The sequence below is a fragment of the Dipodomys merriami genome, unplaced genomic scaffold, assembly GCF_024711535.1.
Source record: "Dipodomys merriami isolate MVZ:Mamm:240054 unplaced genomic scaffold, mDipMer1.0.p SCAF_24, whole genome shotgun sequence".
In the NCBI taxonomy this organism is placed as follows: Eukaryota; Metazoa; Chordata; class Mammalia; order Rodentia; family Heteromyidae; genus Dipodomys; species Dipodomys merriami.
The window spans coordinates 25,125,817-25,147,749 of NW_027203826.1; the positions used below are offsets into that span (position 1 = coordinate 25,125,817).

At 35.5% G+C, this 21,933-nt stretch overlaps 1 protein-coding gene across 1 annotated transcript in view; it reads left to right on the forward strand.

Annotated features, from left to right (window-relative positions):
• Positions 1–21,933, forward strand: part of Fbn2 (fibrillin 2) — a 199,608-nt gene that overhangs the window by 50,415 nt on the left and 127,260 nt on the right. Inside the window, exons 6-7 of the mRNA XM_070034133.1 lie at positions 5,494–5,691; positions 17,242–17,367. Of these exons, the coding sequence (XP_069890234.1) occupies positions 5,494–5,691; positions 17,242–17,367 (324 nt within the window). The remainder of the gene's footprint in view (positions 1–5,493; positions 5,692–17,241; positions 17,368–21,933) is intronic.

Below are 21,933 nucleotides of genomic sequence, written 5' to 3' on the forward strand. Positions count from 1 at the left end.
TATTTTGATGGATATTGCATTGGATTTCTAAATTGCTTTTGACAATATGGCCATTTTCATTATATTGATTCTGCCAATCCTTGATCGAAAGGTTTTCTCCCTTTTGGTTTCTTCCTTTTATTTCTGGAAAACACAAAGTTTCATTGTAGAGTTCTTTCACTTTCTTGTTTAGACTTATTTGAAGTATTTTATATTTTTAGAGGTTACTGTAAACAGAAATTACCTTAATTTTTCTATCTGTTTATTGTTGATATATAGAAAAGATACTTATTTTTGTGTGCTGATTTTGTATCCAACTACTTTGCCAAAGGAACTCATCATCTCTAGACATGTTAGGGTAGGATCTTTAGGGTGTTTTAGATAATAGTATCATGTCATGTGTAAATGGGGCTAGTTTGATTTCTACTTTAGATCACTGTGGCATATTAGTCTACCTTACTGCTCTGGATAGGAATTCTAGTATACATTGAATAGGAGTAGTGAGAGCATTGTCCTGCTCCTGATTTTAGAGGAAGTGGTTTTAGTTTCCCACTATTTAGTATGATGTTGACAGTAAGTAACATCATATGCCCTATATGATGTTAGTGTATGATCCTTCTGTTCCCTAGCTTTTTTAAAGCTTGCTTAACACAGGATAAAATATGGAATTGCAGACATTCAGGGAAGATCTTATTAAGCTCTTTTCTCCCCATTAGAAATTGCCTTTTCTGGCTGCTCTGTTTATATCTGTGATCAGATACTTTACCTGGCACACTCACTGGACTCTTACTTATAACCATAATGGGATTCATGGAAGCCTACTTTTTAATACTACATCAAAAACTCCATTACTCAAAGGAGACAGTCACGTAGCCAGAATCCTCAGACTCAAGTTATACACAGTACATAATTCTTTGTTGTATACATTTATATCTGTAGTTCCCACAAGAAATGATCACCTGATTACGTATTGTAGTTCTTTGATTCTCTTGAAAGGAAATACCTGCATACCTATGTCTAAAACCTGTACAAATTGGTGGGAAATCTGACGATTGTATATTTCTTATGATTAGCAATTCTTTCATACAGTAAATTAAGAAGGGATATCTTATGCAAATGTTTAACCTGTAGTTACAGCATAAAAGGTTTCTAACACAGCTATCCATTGCACAACTTATAGGAGCAACCGTAACTTCCTGGTGTATATGGGAAGCTTCTCTTATGTACAGTGGGTGAGCTCTGTAGCAGTATGCCATAACTGACTGCATCCTGCTGACAGTCACTTAAATCACATTGCAGCTATGTAGAGCTATCCTGCTGTCACAGTGACTATTTTCCCATGTCCTATGGGCCTAGTGAGAACATTTAGTCTGTTAGCTTTATTCTAGTTCCTTTTATTAGATCCTCCAACACAAATAAAATTTATTTGTATGCATTTAGAAGATTAACATTTCATAAACTCCATGACTGTTCTTAACAGTACTGTATTTGTTGAGCTTACCTTCAGTCATTTTTGGTGAGACATTGTTTGTCTCTTATCCTATATTTTTTTATTGTCAACGTTCTGTACAGAATCTAAATCAAAATAAGCTAAAACTGGATTGTGATGATGGTTGTACATTTCAATACCTTTATCAAAGCACGTTGGATTTTCTACTGGTAACATATCAATATATGGTCTAAAAAGCGTACTTCAGTTGTTTGCAATAAAAGCAATGAGCAGAGTGTTTTATGACCTTGCTAATTTTACTAACATTTAATGATAATAAAAAGTGACAAAACCACCTCTGAAATCCTAAGCTACATGGGAGGCAGAAATCAGGAGATCATGGTTCAAGGCCAAGCAAGGCAGAAAAAGAGTAAGGTTTCATTTTAGTAAATAAGTGCAGGGCTTATGCAACTTGTGCCTATGATTCCAGGTCAGCAGGAAGCTGTAGGTAGGAAGATTGAGGTCTGAGGCCAGCCCTAAGCAAAAGTTTAAGCCTATGTGAAAAATAGCTGAAGCACATAAGGGTTGGGGGTGTGGCTCAAGTGGTAGAGTGCTGTCTACTAAGTGCCTGTCTGTCATTCAACCCCCAGCTCTGCCAAAACAAACGTGAAATGACGTCAAAGAATGTACCATGCTATATTTCACTTACATATTAGAAAATCAAGTTAGCAGTATTGTGTCCCACGGACTGCTTTTCAACAAAAATCTCTTGGTCATACTGTAATGAATAAAGTATCTGTTTCTAATCCGCTGGTTCCAATATACCAAGTTACAATTTTGATCCTTTTGTACTTTGCCCACAGCCCTTACTCTGAGTGGTTAGCATAGCATATGATTGTTTGTTTGTGATGAAGCTGTCCTGGAGAGGAATGCATGTCCAATAACAATTAGTTCAGGTATTTTTTAGGACTCTGACTGTAATTCAAACTAGTTATCATGGGGTGGTTCAATCTGATCAGAAAGGCTGCATTCCTCTTTGGTATCTAGTATTTGTTGTTATTGTACATGTGAGCAATTCTTGAATGCATAGGTCAGAGTGTGAGTTTAGTCAGCTGCTCACCAGAAAGCAAAATACCATCATACAAGAAAGAAAGTCGAGTGTGCATTTTGTAAGGAGAAAAGTATAAACAAAGGAGCTTGGTAAAATGGTAAACTCTACTTCTGCCATAATCCATGCTTTCCCCTAAATGAAAGACTATTTTTAGAAACCAACAGCTGGCCATGTCTAGATATTCCTCTTCTCCATAGAGAAATGCTAGGAGGATGGTTTTAAAAAGGTAGAGTTAGAGGAAAGAATGGCTTTTTTGGAGAAAAGGTTTACTTAAGAATGGGGTTAGATGAAGCCTGTTCAGACTTTCTCCTAGGGAACCTGCAAAGTATGAAGTATGTGAGCACACTCTGATGCTAAGAGAAAATCATCTTTAAATATTTTTGTACAAAATACACTTTTCCTCACTTATTCAGAACTTAATAAAATTTAAAAATGTGAATTTAAAATTATGAATCTAGCATTTATTTAAAACTACCATATGTGAATTGTCTGAGAATAGTTGGATATGCTAAAAAAAAAAAAAACAACATGGCAATTCGTTGTATGGGAAGCATCTTACTATAAGGTGGACATACCTTCACGTATGTACTAAAGATCATTTTTTTCCAAAACACAAGTTGTTGCCAGCACATCTGTTGTTCTTTTGCAGGGGATTAAAAATGAGCTATTTTTGTTGACGTTCAGCTATAGAGTAAAAGAATATTCAAGCAACTTGCCAAAAGTTTTACCTGTTCTATGTTTTCTTCACATGGAACTTTATTTTTTTTATTTTATTTTATTTGAGAACATACTGTACAGAGGGGTTACAATTACATTGGCAGGATAATGCATACATTTCTTACCAAGCATTGCAGCCTCCTCCTTTGTTTACCCTTCACCTCCCTTCCCAGCCTCCCCCACCCACCCAATCATACCCCCCTCCCCCCCCCCACACCGACATTGTAAAGCTTGCTTTGACATGACATTTTGTAATTCTCCTTGTTGCAACAGGTCCACCTGAATCCTTAAACGACTTGTTTGTCCCCATCTCCTCCACATGTTATACTAACATCAAATAAAGTGAAAGCGGGGGTTACACTGTGGGGGAGGGAGGTACAAAGCAACAAAGAAATAATCTTATAAATGCATTAGAAACACATGCATGAAAGAAACGAAAACATTAAAATACATATTTAAGGGTTCGTTTTCCTAACATCACATTATCTGATCTTTTCCGCTTGACTCATACCTATACTAGATATTGCAAATAAGGGAAACCATGGGACCTATGTTTCTTTGGGCCTGGCTTACTTCACTTAATATAATTTTTTCCAAGCCTTTCCATTTCCTAACAAATGGGGAAATGTCATTCTTTCTGATGGAGGCATAGAATTCCATTCACATGGAACTTTAAAAATATTCTTTTTCTTTATATTAGAAAGCCTCATTTCTAATTAAAAAACATGTAAGTTTAATATTCCCAGTAATAACTGCAAAAATTCTACCAGCATTATTGATTGTTCTTTTTTTAAATGTGAGATTGTTTTGTTCTTACAGAATGTCTGACTTACCTGTATTGTAGCTTTCTCTTGAAATGGGAGACTGTCACGTGTTAGAATTCACTGGGAAAGCTCTAATGAATGGCCTGTTATATTTCCAAGAGTTACTAAATTTTGCCTGCCATCTTTATCAAATGAAAAATGTTTTTATATAATATCATGCATTAGTACCTATGTGGCATTATGGATTGAATTCATAGTCTTGGGTTTGTTAGGCAAGAGCTCTACCACCTTAGCCATGTCGCCAGCCCCTTTCTGCATTGGTTATTTTTGAGGCAGTGATTCACTTGATACCTGGGCCTGCCTGAGCTACAACCCTCCTACTTACATTTCACCTTGTGATTATCACAAGCCCATGCCATTATGCCCAGACATTGGTTGAGATGGAGTCTTTAACTGCTTTTATGTATAAGGTAGTTTGGAACTGGGATCTCCTAAGTAGAATTACATACTTGAGCCTCCCCATCCAGCTCTAAATGTATATATGTATATACATGTGTATGTATATGGGTATATACACATGTGTATACATACTCATATATTATGCATATATGTGTATATATACTATATATACACACACATATATACATATATATGTATATATATACATATATACACACATATATATATATATATATAAAATGTTTGTGTGTATGTGTATCAGTACTAGAGTATGAACTCAGGACCTGGGTTCTGTCCCTTATCTTTTTTTCTAAAGATTGGCACTTTTATCATTTGAGCCACAGCTTCACTTCCAGCTTTTTAGTTATTAGTTGGAGAGAAAGAGTCTCATGGACTTCCCTGCTTGGCTGGCTTTGATGTGTGATCCTCAGATCTCAGTCTCCTGAGTAGCTAGCCAAGCTTCTAATCTATTTTTGATGTGGGAAAATATATCTTTATAATCTCATTGAATTTTCTAAACTCTAGTCTGAAAAGAAAGTCTTTGCCAGGTAAAGAGGAGACCTTAGTGCTGATGGCTTCAGCAGTGGACGAGTCCTACAATAACTGCAGCTTGTTGGAACAAACGGAGGGCCGGGAGAACACACTTTAGCTCACCGCTGTCACATGGCCTGGGGGGCTCCTGTGCCTAGAACTTCCAGTATTTGCAGAAAAGACACATTTCATCTGAAATTTTTGTTTTTTCAACGTTGGCTATTTAAATCCTTCAAAAACATTGTTTTAGCCAAAAAAACACATCTGTGTACCAGATATAGCCCATGAGCCACATACTTACAAAGCTCAGTGTGAAATACTTTGACGTCCCTTAGTGCACTTCTCATGAGTGATGAATTGTGAATTATCAGTATGAAACTCTCTAAACTTTTGTCTTTAGACTCTGGTCATAAGTTATAGCCTCTGTTTTCTGCATTTGGAAGCTCTGATATAAGATTGGTGCGTGATCGTAAAACCTATCTTCTTCTTCCCTCACATTCCAGATTACAGAACAGGCCCGTGTTTTACTCAGGTCAACAACCAGATGTGCCAAGGGCAGCTGACAGGCATTGTATGCACAAAGACCCTGTGCTGTGCGACCATTGGACGGGCCTGGGGCCATCCCTGTGAGATGTGTCCTGCCCAGCCTCAACCCTGCAGAAGGGGCTTCATCCCCAATATTCGCACTGGGGCTTGCCAAGGTGAGTCAGCTGTCTTTTGTGTGCATGGCCACTTATGTGTCACCTCTTCTTTTCCTGGGGTCACCCTTCTTTTCTGGCACTGTGTATAGTAATCTTGAACACAATATCCATTTTGGGGAGAGGCTTTGTAAACAAACCTGACCAGGGAGAGTTTATAGTTTTGTCACCTAATAAATAACTTAAATCTCAACTATTAACATTAATGGAATGGAAAAGAGAGGCAAAAGTGAAAAATAAGGGAAAAAAATTTTAAATCCGTTTTATGATATTTATAAGAGGATAAGCCGCTCTATCTTCAACCAAACGGTGTGGTTCCTCGATGCCCAGGGGGGATATGTCTTCTATCTTGTTCAGATTGTAATGACCTGAACTGAGGTAACAAAGGCACCCTGACTTGTCTCTAGATTAGTCTTTCTTTTTTTATATAATTATAGCGTCTTTAGAGATAAAATGCCTACAGTAATTCAGCCCTCATAACTCAGATTGGTTACAATCTTGTCTTTGAATGAGTTCTGTCCATGTCATGGATGTGTGTATTAGGGCTACGCCAGGGACTAGGGCATGCTACAATAGCCTATTTCAATCCAAGAAGCTCCAAATGGTTACATACTTACAGTTTCATTATTTTTTCTTATCTTAATTCTTATCACTCTTTGGCTATTTCTCTCATGTCATATGTATTGAATTATTGTTTTTTTTTGGTGCTGGTTCTGAGCTTGAATCTAGGACCTGATTTCTGTCCTTGGGCATTTGTTGTTCAAGGCTAGCATTCTACTACTTGGGCTATACCTCCACTTCAGGCTTTTGGGAGGTTAATTGGAGAAATGAGTGTCATGGGCTTTCTTGCCTGGGATTAACTTTGAACTGTGATCCTTAGATATCAGCCTCCTGTGTAGCTAGGATTATAGGCATGAGCCACCACCAATGCCAGGCAAAATACATTTTTTTTAGAGCTTGGAAACATTCCCTCTAATGAACTTCAAAATGGTACCTGCATTCATATTTCATAGTGATAATAGAAAGATTCTCATATTAGTCACAGAAATGATACTATTCCTGTGTGCAATGTAGAGAGTTAGGTTAATTTGCTGTAATTAAACATGGTGCAAGGTTAGAGCTGAAATTTACTAACTTGGTGTTAGTGAGCAGTATTGAAGTGAAGATGATTGGCTGCCTCCCACAACACCACATATATGTTCTATTTTAGAAAACAAGTGAGTGGCTTATGCCTGTAATCCTAGTTACTTCACAATTTGAAGCCAGCCAGGGCAGAAAAGTCCCAGAGACTCCACCTCAATTATCTGACAAAATGCTTGCTCAAAAGTAGAGTACATGCCATGAGCAAGTAAGCAGTCAGAGTTCGAGATCCTGAGATCAAGCTATAGTACTGGTACACACACAAAAATAGTCAGTCTGATGTACTATACACCCCAAATGAGAACTATAGGTTTGGAAGTTCATATATAGACTTAGTTCACTAAATAATTAAGTGTGAGTGCTTAGCATAATTTGTTAAATGTGTCCTCTAGATGTTTCTTAGTTTTGTAGTTTTATAAAAGGTAATACAATAGAACATCCCTAATCTGAAAACCCAAAAGACTCTGAAATTCAAAACTTCAGAGCACTGACATGATGTGTGATGCTAAAAGTTGAAAATCTAGTTCTTGCTCTCATGTGACAGGTTGCAGTGAAAATGCACATTATCTAGAATCTCATATAGCTTTACTTTAATGGTCTGTGTGCAATTGTACATGAAACAAATTAATTCTGCCCTTAGACTTCTATCCATATCTCTTTATGTTCATGCAAATATTTCAGAAACATCCAGAATGTTTTGTAACATTGGAATGCATTCTGAAAACCATTCAAAATGCAATACTTTTGTTTTCAAGAATTTCAATTAAGGGATATGTAAGCTGGTTTAAAAATTGTTCTCAGCTGTGCATTGATGGTTCATACCTGTAATCCTATCTACTCAGGAGTCTGAGATTTGAAGATTGCAGTTTGAAGCCAGCTCAGGCAGGAAAGTCCTGGAGACCCTTATCTCCAATAATCACAAAAAACCCCTAGAGGTGATATTGTGGTTCAAGTGGTAGAGTGCTAGCCATAAGCAAAAGGATCACAGGGACAGCACCCAGGCCTAGAGTTCAAGGGGAGAGGACTGTCCAAAAGAAAAATTCTGTATCTAAACTCCTTTCCAGTCAGAGATAACCCTACAGAGATAACCCAAGAGTTGACAAGATAATTCAGCTGATTAGAACCTTTTTATTTTATCAGTATTAATGTATTGTCACTTGTTGACTTATAATGGATTTTTAGTAGGAATCACAGATGAGATGTGAAGTTGTCCTTATCTCAGATAAGAATGAAGATTGTGCCAAATGTCATGCTTAATCTGTTGATTTAATATAAACAGTAAAATTTCTGTTTTTTTGTATGAAAATAGGTCTGATTATGCATTAGTCAGAATAATGCAGCCATTTCTTTCTTAGGAAATTATAATCTATATGGTATTTATTATACTCTATAGATTTTTCCAAACTGGTATAACATTTAAACTATATAATTTACATAAATCCACTATACTACCATGTAGGTTTTCTAGGATAATACTGACTAGATTTAATACTTGGTTTTATTCTGTGTCACTTTTTACCATTGAATCTAGTTAATGTCCTTGTTGCTCCTATACTTTCCAGTGAGATTAGGAAGCTCCGGAAGGGAAGAAATCAGCTCATCTTTTAGCTCTAGCTCAGCTTTCTTGCTCACACCTTGAACCACACACCTCTAGTGTAGCATTTTGCTAATTAATTGGAGATAAGAGTGTTATAGACTTTTCTGCACTGGCTTGCTTTGAATCATGTTTTAGCCTCTGTGGGCACATTTTACATACTGATACCTGTAAGGGTGCTGAAGCAGTACTTGACATGAAGTAAATACTCATTAATTACCTTTTTAACTAATAAATGAGACTAGAATTGAAATGCTTCTCAAACATCAGGGCAGTTCAGTCAGAGAAGGGCCTTAACTTTAACCAAAACATTCAGAATTGATTGATGGTCCTCATCTGTGTTTATACTTAGAAATTTTTACTTCAGTATTTTGTCCGAGAGGCTTGGTATTTCAAACCACAATCACTTAAAAATTTGTCATTTGATCTCAAATTTGTAAAGTGTCCTTCAGGATTTAGTAATGTCTGAAGGCTTACTTGATTTTGTTTATGTCGCATAGATAAGTTTTGGACTTCATTTGCCTTGAAATCTAATGGCTTTTGTATAGTAATAGGAGCATTTGAAGTTTGCCATATGATTAGGATGTCTGGGAAAGCAAGTTAAAAAGTTCTGCTTTATTTCAAAATCATGGCATAGTCAGAAAGTTCTCAATTAAATATTAATTCTCATTTCAGGCTATTTTTAAACTATGTCTTACTGTGATCTCATTTTTTTCCCCTTTGAATTTCTAGACTTTAGACTTTTAGTCTTTGCTAAATACGTATGCCAAATGAATCTGGAAGAAACAAGGCATGAAAAATAGCATACAAATACACAATACATGCATATCATCCCTTCTGTAATAACTGATCACTTTTGCACTATGATTGTAAATGTGTTATAAAACTAAAAATGTCAGCTATGTGAACAATAAGTATTCATAGTCTAATGTTGGCTCTAAAACATGGTTCAGAACAGCCAAGACATTAATTTAAAACATTTCTGAATACAATGTCATCATATGGTGGGCCCCATTGTAGTTGCTTAGTCTGTGGCTTTAGAAGGAATGAATACAATTTTTGTGTATATATTTATGTAATATGCAGGGTTAATTGGAAAATGAGGGACAACAGAAAATTAAGATCTTATATTCAAATACTGAGCAGTGGGAAAATCAATACATTTCATTTCTTCTTGAGGTATATCAAAAGGTAAGGTGCATATTCCTAGTGAAGTAGGAAGTCAGTCATCATAATCCATGGGTATTTCATTTTTGAAAGATGTGAGCTTTAGTTCTTGACCGTTAGCACTTTTTGGGGGGTAGAACTGGGGCTTGAACTCAGTGCCTTGTGGTTGCAAGCAAGTGTGCTACCACTTGAACCACATGTTGTCTGTACTGCACAAAAAGACCAAAATTAGCTTATATGTAGGCTTTAAAAGTTTAAGTTATCATCACACAAACAAATTAAACATTTTGAGGTTGAATTAAATCCTTCTAGGAATATTTTAAATTCTTAATTATGTCTCAAACTGCTATGTGCATATGTATAATTTTAATACAAATAGTTTCCCAAACTTATATTCATGAGTCTATTCTGAGTAGACATATGACATATTATTTAAAGTTCATACTTACCTTTTGTGTCTTTATGCATTCAATAGGGTACAGGTATAATCTTCAGAAATATATTGATGCAAATGACAGTTGTTAATTTATGTCACTTGATAGATACTAGACTCTTAAAGCTATTCCATATGCTTCAAAATGGAGAGTAAGACTGGAAGTGTGGCTCAAGTAGTACAGAGCAATTCCAGCAAGCAAGCCACGCAAGTCCAAGAGTCAAACACTGGTCCTACCAACCAAGCAAAAAGAAAAAGAAGGAGGGCAGAGATAGTAGAAAGCTGTAATCCCAGCTACTCTGGAGGCCGAGATATGAAGGACTGTGGTTTGATGACAGCCAGGTCAGAAAAGTCTTTGATATTCCATATCCAGTTGACCAACAGAAAGCCAGGTTAGAGATGTGGCTCAAGTGGTAATATGCCAGCTTAGCCAGGACAAGGTCCTGAGTTCAAGCTTTGGAATCAGTAGAAACAAAAACAGTACTGAAAATATGACATCAATACCTTGTTTGTTAAATTCCATTTTGTGGCTTATCACAGCTGGCAGTAAAGGATTGATGCCCCGCCTCTGCTTCATTCCAGGTAACACAAGAGGTACAGAGATGGAGGTACAGTGAGGACCTAATTAGTTCACAGGACATGTGCTTGTATAAAGAAGTAGCACTACTGGCCCTAAATCAAGTCCTGCAAAACAAAAGCCAGTATATATTCTTTTCATATGGCCTTAAGCTAAAAATTCTAGGACTTCTGCAAAGCACTAAATGAAAAGGAAGATTTCATGATTATTTGATTCATTTGATATGTCTGGATTAATATTGGTACAGACAAAAGAGTTCTTGGCTATCTGCATTGACCATGCTAACCATATCATAACATTTAACTTTTAAGTGATCATGCTGTCTCAACACACATCAGTCATGTATAACTTAGCCTACATATTTAGATAGAGCAGGATATTTCACTCCTTTGAAACCAGCAGGAAGTCCCATGAAAAATAATTAATAGATTCCAACTCAGGACTCTAAGATAAAATCCTATAATACCCATTTAAAATCAGTATTTGGGAAGGTATTCATTAGGACAGGGGAAGTCTAAACATGTACTTTTAGTATGATCATTCTGAAAAGCTGTTCAGTATGTGTTTGTTGGAACCTAATGAAGGTTCCAGATGTTCTGTTGGTGAGTAGAGGAATGTTCCTGGAAGGGAGACAGATGACTCTCACTGTGAGAGAGGAGGGGGGGGAGGGAGGGATGAAGGGAGGGAGGGATGGGGAAGAGAGAGGGAGGCAGGAAGGGAGGAAGAGAGGAAAGGAAGAAGGGAGAGAACAGAACAAGAAGAGAAGGAAGATAAAGAGGAAACTTTGGGACAAGCCATTTCTAAGTGTCCTCTAGGAACTGTCTAGCCCTGCAACCACTCCTGGAGTCAAGAGAAGTCAGGGGAGGAATAACAAGACATAGGACCACTAGCCAGCAATCTCCAACCTAAAGAATATGAGGTAAAACTGCATCAACCTCACCTTGAAGTTCTCAATGAAAGTCGAGAATTATGACCAGACCAAGAAATGAATATAGAGTGTGTTGAGAAGCTGTTTCAGATTGTGTCTTCTACAGAAAATTTCAAACCAACCCATTCCTTCTTGTCTGTCTCCTTAAAGAAATGATTTTCTGCTTGAGGAAATCACTCCCAATAAAAACTGCGAAAAAAGAAGGAGAAAGAACATAAGGAAATGTCAGTTGAATAATATGCCTCAAAGTTTTACTGAAATAAGTGCATGTTCAAGTATTTCTTTTATCTGAAAGAAGTTAACAATACAATCTCTCTTAAAAGGTGCTAGAGACTGGTATGGACAATCAAATGAGATAAAAAGTGAGTTGGTATACTCAAGCCAGATACTGAAAATGCAAAAACATTGCATGATGGCAGGCAAACCATACAGGAATACATCTACACAATGGGAAGAAAGCAATAACAAGGAATCACGCTAATAAAAAAAAAATATAAGGAAACAATACACTAACAATGGAAAAGCTGACATACTGTGAGAGCAAGCCTAAGAAATACTTGTGAAAAGAACCAGAAAAAAAAGATCAATGATAACAAAGAAAAACTTTTCAAATTAGACAAATTTTGCAATCTACTAACTGGAAGGCATAAAACTTCATGAAGAAGTCAATGAGATCTGGCCAGTACTGTATGTAAATGTACATGTTAGTAAGGGAGTATTCCACTAGCTCATACATGAAGACACTGTGCAGTATCTACCCCATAGAAGGCCAAGAAACCAGTTACAAGTTCTCTATGGTAGTATAGGAGATGAATGATGGAGGCTCAGGTGAGGGTAGACGCAAAGGGAAGGTGTGTGACCATAAGGGTCGAATGGTACAAAACAAGTGACAGGGAAACATCTAGTTTGTTTTTGATAGTAATAGCTGGAAAATGACCTCTGTTAAGGAACACAGATCCTTTTATTACAAGATCAGATTCCTTTTAATAGTAGGTTACTAATATTTGTTTGCAATGATCACCATTTGTTCAACATTTGAATCTTGTGTGTTATACATGGGTAACTATTCTGGCCAGAAAGTCCCATATTTCTCAGATTCAGGTTAGAGATAGGCTCATACATTAATGGCTGTACTTAAAAGTCTGACATTTGTTTTTATGGAAATGAAAGCATTGTGTACGAAGATCTACTGAGTGTAGAAATAAGGAATTCTTTTCTAAATGCTCTCCTTTTGGTAACAGAAAAAGTTAAAATTTGTATACTAACAAATAAAATTATTTTCTTGGTTTTTGGTTCCCATACATATAAATCAAACTATTTTTATCCATCTACATAAATGTGCATATTTTTCCATATTTAGGCATGAACTAAAAAATCATGTCATCCAGTACTAATTTATAAAATAAAAATAAGTTTGGTCTTTCAGGTTAAGTTTACTTGAAGAAGTTGGAGAATGAATGAGTTCACCAACTACGGTTATTATTATGTTGACACATTATATATAACCTTAATAGACAGACTAGAGTTATTGCATTTATTATATAATGTTTAAATTATACAAGGTTTAATTTCATTCTGTAAGGTCCTTATATGTGACTTGAAATAATCCAACATTTAACAAAATAAATTCTGTTCTCTGAACTAAAGCAGTGAAGAGAAATCCTCAGCACAAACTATGTAAAGGAAAATTAATCACTAGTAGTTGTTTTTGTGAGGAATCTGAAGATGTACTCCAAAGGCCAGGGTCTTGCTTTTTATTGAATAGACATTCTTAGTATGTGCCTGAAAGGTCTACCTGAAAAACATTTTCTGTATAGCTATATAGTCTAGGAGAGTTAAAAAATGAAGTTTTTCTTTTTTCCTTCTAGGAAAATACATTTTGGACAATTACAAAATGAGCTCTGATGTTGGATTACTTTTCCCTTTGAAAACTTACTGAATCTATGAAGTATGCAGTCCCTAAGATTTTATGAATAGTATTAAGGGATTTATAAGGTTGGCTTCATTTTCCAAGTTGTATCATTCTATTCTTTCTCTGATTTAACTGCCAGGGAAAGAAGTTTCTAGGGATGTTTTATAGCCCACTGTAACAAGGATGGGAATGTTGTACATTTTAAAATAATGAGGTTTGAAATGTTCTGAATAAACTATTCAGTATATAAATTTACTTTTATGTATTTTATTCCAGTTGGTTTTTGTTTGGATTAGAAAGTCTTTAACGAGGCACTGAATTTTACTTTCACTAATTTAAATTCAGGACAAAAATACTTTTTACTGTTGTAATTAATTTTATAGACAGACCTAAAAGGATAACGAAATCATATGATGCTAAGCTCTCTTATAAACTTGAAGAAGTTTCTAATTTATAGACTAAGACACAGAATTGTTAGGGAAAATCTGACAGTTATATCTACAACATGCGTTTTAATTTAAAAAAAAAAGAAAAAGGAAAAAACAAGGCAAGATGCAGAACACATACAATATGATCTCACTCTTGTTAAATAAACAGACCACCATTCTGAATGGGTCTGTAAATAAATTTTTGGTATATGTGGGTAGCTTGGGCTAGATCACAGCAAGACCTTGTTTCAAATAAAAATCAGACAAATGAAAACCAAAAATAATGGAAATAGAAAAAACAAAGTTTCAGCAATTCAGTATATTAATCTTTTTTCTTTTTTTCTTTTCTTTTCTTTTTTTTTTTTTTTTTTTTGGCGATACTAGGTTTTTACGCCGAAGTTTTCACAGGTGCTCTACTACTTGAGCCAATTTTTTAATTTTTATTTTGGGTATAGTTTCTCAATGACTTTCTGCCCAGTCTGGTTTTGAACACCAGTTCTGTAGATTTTAGCCTCCTGGGTAGCTAGGAGATTAAACAAGCTCAATTATCAGATTGAACAAGCTTCATCCTATTATTTTACTGAGATTTTCAACACAAAGAATGAGATAAATTCTGCCACTTGCTTTTCTATATCAGTGGGATGATCCTCAACTTTTTCTTCTTTAATCTCTCAATATGATGAGTAATATTGACTGTTGAAAATTCCTATGATAAACCTCTCTGCATCATATTAACCTTTCTATATTACTGAAATTGACATTAAAGTTTTGTAAAGAAAATTGTCTGTCTATGCCAAAGGCATGATTCCATTGTTTTCTTTTAATCTGTTTGTCTGGCTTTGGTGTTTAGGATAATGTTAGATTCCTTATTATGTAAGAATCTAGATGAGTTGGCATTATTTGTCCCTTAAATAGTTTAAAATTGTTGTTTGTCTTTGTTTTTGATTGTTATTTTTAAATAGTTGTACAAATACATTTCAATTCAACATGCCAATTTATGACTTCAACACCTTTCTCAGTATTGTGCCATCCATGAGCCCATTCCCAAATGTCCCTCATCTGCTGAAGATACTCTGTTTCCTTTTCCCATATTGTACATTAAGTATTACAGTTGTATTTTCCCACCATTCTGTTTGATAGAATTCAAGAGTAAAGCCATGTAGGCATGGAGTTTTCTTTGAGGATTGTATCAAATTATTTTAATAGATACAGTTGTATTCCAAATGTCTATTTTAGTGAGTGTTGGTATTTGTGCCTGTTGAGGCATGGTATATGTTCTCCTTAGTGTCATAATGTTTTATCTTTATTGGATCTGATGTGTTCATTCTCCTTTCGTAATATCGACAGTTTACTTTTTCTTTCTCTGGATCAACCTTGAGAGAGATCTGTCCATTTTACAGATCTCTTAGTTCTCAAAGTCAGGTTTTGTAGTTATTATCTCTATTGTTTTTTGTTTTCATATTTTATCACTCTTGCCTTCCTCCTTTAAGGTTTAAATGTCACTTCTTTCTAAACTTGCAAATATGGGAACTTAGATTTTAAAACTTTTTGTACGTGTGTGTGTGTGTGTGTGTGTGTGTGTGTGTGTGTGTGTGTGTGTGTGTGTGTGTGTGTGTGTGTGTGTGTGTGTGTGTGTGTGTGTGTGTGTGTGTGTGTGTGTGTGTGTGTGTGTGTGTGTGTGTGTGTGTGTGTGTGTTCGTTCGTTCTGCTCTGGGGCTTCACTCAGGGTGGAAGAGCTGTTCCTGAGCAGTTTTACTCAAATCTAGTGCTCTACAACTTGAGCCACATCTCCACTGTCAGCGTTTTACTGGTTTATTGGAGATAAGAATTTTGAGTCTCACAAATTTTCCTGCCCAGCTTGGCTTATTCAGATCTCAGCTTCCTTGAGTAGCTAGGATTACAGGTGTGAGCCACCTGTGCCCAGATCATAATATAGTTTTAATTCCAGGGGAAATCATTGACCCCCTTTAGTTATATCCCATAAACTTCAATAAGGTGTATCTTTAGTTCTATTTAATTACAGATATGTCCTAATTTTCCATGTGTTTTTTCTTTAACCCATGTTTTATGTCAGTATATAGTGTTTACATTCCAAGTATTTGAGGCTGTTCTCCTATTGTTAATTTCTAGAAGAAGTTGGTTGTTTTTGTAGAATATACATGGATGGTTTTTATTTTCATATATTCAACAAGCCTTTTCATAATTCCTCAGATATATACTGAGTAGATAATGTGTATGTCCTTGATACAAAAGTGTGTTCTGTTGAAGTATAAATGTTACAAATTGATTGACAGTATAATTTCAGTTTTTTTCAGCCTTTCTTATTTCAGGTACTTTTAGTTACAAGAGGTGTGATTATTTTTACTGTAACTATGGATTTATTTCCCCTTTTAATTCTGTATGGTGAAGTTCTGTTTGCCTTGAATGTTTAATATTTTATATTTAATGCCTGGACATTGCATTGTTATATCTTAACGAATTGAGTTCTTGGTTATTATGAAATACCAGTCTTTAGCCATGGTAGTAATTTTACTAATTCTGTTTCATACTAATTCTGTTTACTAATTCTGTTCATATATTGCCTAATAATATAGTCATTTCAGCTCTTTTTAAATTAATTATTAAATCTTACTCTTATGTAGTCAAAGGTGTTTTGTCAGTAATGTAAAATTGAGTCTTTTTTTGAAATAAGATCTGATAAAATCATCTGTTTTAATTGGGTAATTTATGCCACTTACATTTCATATAATTGTGTGTATTTCTGAATTTATGTGTATTTTGCTACTTTTTGTTTGTCCTACCAACTCTTTGTTCTTTTTCTCCTTAACTTCTACTGTTAGATCACATGGTATGTTTGCTGTGAATTTTGCTTCCTCAGTTGGATTATTGCCACGGTGTCTATTTATCGTTTAGTGTTTTTACATATTTAAGCTACCAATGTTGATTTTTAAATGCTATTATGCCATTTCATTTATAATATAATAACTTTACAATAGGATTCTTCTGTGTCTCTCCTTAACTCTGTACGTTTATTATAATTTTTCTTCTTTACTGTTTATAAATTACATTAATGATAGTTTTGTTGGTGTTTCACAGATTTTATTTGCCTTAAAGCCTTGTAATAACAAGTTCTTTCATTTCATTTTTCAGTATTAAAGTTTTTTGTTTCTAAGTGGTTGAAATTAGTAGATAGGAAAACTTTAAAATTCAAATGAACATTATAGCATAATCCATTTACATAAATTAAAACTATTCATTCAAACTACTCATTCAAATATTCTCTGGAGGACACCCTTTTTTTCGATACAATAAGAAACAAATAAGTGTGTTCTGTGATCAATGGTGTTCATGTTCACAGTGTTTTCTTTTTGTAGATGTGGATGAATGCCAGGCTATCCCAGGGCTATGCCAGGGAGGAAACTGCATCAATACAGTGGGCTCTTTTGAATGCAGATGCCCTGCAGGTCACAAGCAGAGTGAAAGTACTCAGAAATGTGAAGGTGAGTATATCTGGTTTGGAGGAACAACCTAATTGTTGACTTTGAATTCAAGGAAAACTTTATGACATCATTTGAAATGCTGAAGACTATTGATAACAATCATAACTAGTTTAATATTAAAGTATAAGTATAACTTTTGCTGTTGTCTAATGGGTCGTGTATCTTAGTTTTAAAGGGTTTGATTTAGAAGGAGTCAATAAACACTTTGCATCTACTTGCATATCTTAATTGTTATGTTTTAGTGAAGGTGGTAGTTCTTAACGTACAGAGTTAAAGAGAGAAACAGAAGAATCCTATTGTAAAGTTTTATATTATAAATGAAATGGCATAAAAGCATTTAAACTGTTTAATGCAGTTTTTTATTTCACTTATGAGATTGTATCAAAAAGTGTTTTTTTATTTTACTTTTTGGGTCCGGTCGTGGGGCCTGGACTCTGGGCCTGGGCGCTGTCCTTCAGCTCTTCAGCTCAGAGCTAGCACTCTACCGCTTGAACCACAGTGCCACTTCTGGCTTTTTTCTTTTTGCTTATGTGGTGCTGAGGAATCAAACCCAGGGCCTCATGCATGCAAGGCAAGTGCTCTACCATTGAGCCACCTTCCCAGCCCCTGTATCAAAATTTTTAAATGGAGTGGAAGATAAGAAATCTAAGTGAAATATAGAATAACGTGTAAAACAATATGGTGGAATTGACACCATGTTATAAATTATAATATGAAATATTTTCATGATTATAATAACATTCTTGCTTGACTGGTCAGCAAATTAAAAGCAAAAATAGCTGACCCAGAAATGCTTTGGAAGTAACTATATTACAATAGCTTCTGAAAGAATTCCTTGTTCAAATGGATAACTAACAATTTTCTGAAATATAAAGCTTACAAAATGAATATGTTACATCAACATTTTTCAGATTTTCAGCTCACTTGTTATATTTTCTTGAGGTAAAAGGCTTTGTCATCATTATCAAATTGAAGAAGCTTTTAAATACATGTTGCTTCAGCCATCATGGTTATTTAGAGTAGTTCGGCTAAGCTTTTGCAGCATTGAAGTACACTTTCATCTTTTCAGTTGTTAGGTTATATAGACTAATTCATTTCATCTAAGTTTGATAAAGGTAAGAAAGAATGACTGTTCTACTTTTGTTGTGACTTGTACCTTGCCATTTACTCAAGTTCTCTGCTTTTTAATTTCATTTTTCAGTTATGTATGTGTGTGTGTATATATATATATATATATATATATATATATATATATATATATATATATATATATGTATGTATGTACCTGTACAGGAGCTTGGACTCTCTTGAACTCAGGGCCTGGATGCTTTTTGAGCTTTTTACTCAAGGCAGCTACTCTACCACTTGAGCCACAACTTAGTTCTGGCTTTTTCTTGTTTATTGAGATACTAGTCTCATAAACATTTCTACTTGGTCTGTTTTAGAACCATAATCCTCAGACCTCAGCCTTCTGAATAGTTAAGATTGCAGGCATGAGGATCAAGTGCCACCTCTGTTTTTTTCAATTTCTAAAAGCAATATTGAGAGGTTTTGTTGCTTGGTATCAGAACTGTCTTCATCTCTGTATATAAAAAAGAAAAGAAAACTGTTGAGTTTAATTACAAAGTAAAGAGAAATATGGACCCACAATCCCATAGACTTAATAGATATGTTTCATCTTATATTTTTTATTTCTGCTACTCATTGACACCCAGCTCCACCTTGATTTTATAGTTTTATAGAACTTATATTATTACAAGTTAATCTTATGTTCCCTGTAAAGTGAAGATTGTAAACATTAGGTTCATTGCTTTAAGACCAAATAAATTCTTCGTGAAATATTTTTTAAGAGTGCTAAAGTATTTTGTTCTACTTGAGTGGAATGCTTATCCTCAAATTCTCCCTATAATGGAAAAGTTAAGAAAAAGTACTGGAAGGCTGTGAATGTGGAGTAGTATTAGAGTGTTTGCCTAGCATGCATGAAACCCTGGGTTCAATTCCTCAGAACCACATAAACAAAAAAAGCTGGAAGTGGCTCTGTGGCTGAATTGGTAGAGTGCTAACCTTGAGCAAAAGAAGTATAGGGACAGAGCCCCAGCCCTGAGTTCAAACCCCCGGACTGGAAAAAAAGAAAAAGAAAAAAATACTTGAGCTGTTAGGTAAATTATCTGAATTATTTGAATTAGCACAGAAATAAGACCAAAAATGCAGTCATCTACAGATAGTCAGTTGCTATTTCTTTGCTACTTTTATATTTTTCCTCTTGGTTGGGGAGGAGGCAAAGTTAATTCTTTTCCTGGTCTTCTGTCATACTCCTTTATGTTCAAGTTCTGGATTAATCTCCCAACCAGATCTAGGGGTGGTGTACTTTGGAACTAAAACAGTATATGATTTTAGGGGAGAAAGGGAAATAACTGACTGAGTATAGTGTTTGTGACATTTCCATTACACATTAAACAATGAATTTTTTCTTACTTGAAAATGCAATAAGCCTTTCTACATCACATTTCATCAAAAACAACATAAGGAGCCAAACTAGAGTTCAGTGGAAGACAGTGCAACTCTTTCTTTGCCACTTGTCTGTGTTTTCTTAGGAATAGGGATTATTGATGTAATATAGGCACCGCCCAGAGTCCTGAACCCAGTCCTGTCTTTCCTTGCTTCCTGCACAGGCAGCCAGATCCATTCAACCACTGCCCAGAAAGAATTATGTGATTTAATACTTGAGATTTGTAGGGAATAGTGGAATTGAAACAAGTAGTGATTAAAATTTGAAATCTAAACCTTTTATGAAGGCCGTGTGTGTGTGTGTGTGTGTGTGTGTGTGTGTGTGTGTGTGTGTGTGTGTGTGAAATATATATGTTTTAAAAGTGGCTATTACCATTTTTTGGCTATTGTTATTTCACTTATATAAAAGATTACGAATAGTTACTATACTCAGTGACAGGTTATATTATAGTCTTGTTATATTTAGTTCAGTTCAAAGTGTCATCAACTTAAAGTTGACATTTGCTGTCATATATAACCATAACAATTATTTCTGACCAACTATCAAAAGCTAGGTCTTTTAATTTCCTATGTGAGTTACAATGTGAATGTAAAATGCACAGATGGGTCTTTATTTAAAAATGTTGGTCTTTCTGTTTGTACTGGTCTTATATCCCTGCTTATACAGTAATAAAATTATACAAACTTTAAGTTATCACATTGCTAGGACTGTTGTGAACTAGCAAAGGTAACTACAACATTTGCAGACTGAGTGATTGGATAAAGAACATTATTAACATAGCTAGCTTATTGATTTTTTTGCCGTTCGTGGGACCTGAACTCTGGGCCTGGGCGCTGACCCTCAGCTCTTCAGCTCAAGGCTAGCACCCTACCACTTGAGCCAGTGCCACTTCCCGCTTTTTCTGCTTATGTGGTACTGAGGAATTGAACCCAGGGCCTTATACATGCAAGGCAAGCACTGTACCACTGAGCCACCTTCTTAGCCCATAGCTTGTTGATTTTTGGGGGGAGGGAGGGTCCAGTTGTGAGGCCTGAACTCTGGGCCTGGGCGCTGTCCCTCAGCTCTTCAGCTCAAGGCTAGCACTCTACCACTTGAGCCACAGCACCACTTCTGGCTTTTTTCTTTTTGCTTATGTGGTGCTGAGGAATCGAACCCAGGGCCTCATGCATGCAAGGCAAGCGCTCTATCACTGAGACATCTTCCCAGCCCTAGCTTGTTGATTTTTAATAACGATAATATTCATACTTCATGTGTTGCCTTGTTTGTTAACTATTTGTTAGCTGTCTCACACCACAGCTTAAAATCTTTGAAGTCTTAATCATGTTTTGTGTTGTCTTAAATCCTAGAAGAGTCCTGCTGTATTGTAGACTCCTCACAGAGTATATGTTGATTAATTGGGTACTAAGTTTATAATAAGTGAACATGTTTGACTTGGGATGAATGTTCAAAACAAAGGCAAAATGTGGGTCCAGGTTGAAAATTGTATCTGCAAAGAGGTTCATAACAGTCTTTATCGAGGGGAAATTCTTTTCATCTGACTTTTCCTCCCATCTTATTCATAATTTGATTTTTCGCTGTAGCTTTCATTGAGAGACCAGGATAAACTTTAGATGTTTGTTGTTTTAGCTCTAGTGTGTCACTGTTCCTTCGGCTTGCCTGTAGCTATTATGCTGAGGTTCGTGACCTTTGCTTTCTATGTGGAAGGAAGATCTGCGTTCTGCCTGATGACTGCGGCATGTACCTCCCTAGAGCCTATCCTGACAGACTCGCTCTGCCAGAAATTTAGGATTGAGAGTATCTGTCTAAAAAAATGTTTTAAGAAACAACGAGGTAGTATTTATCTTTTAATTTAATGTTTGATACAGATTGCTTAATATCTCTGAAGGAGGGTTAATGCTTTATATCACTGGTAGGTATATTCTCCTGAGATTTATCTTTCCCATATGTTGGAAACTCATTTTTCCCTTGTGTTCAGGTAAGACTACTGTCCAAGCTGTAGACCTGAATCCAAAGCAGAAATGGATTTATGTGGCTAGGAATGGTGTCATATATCTGTA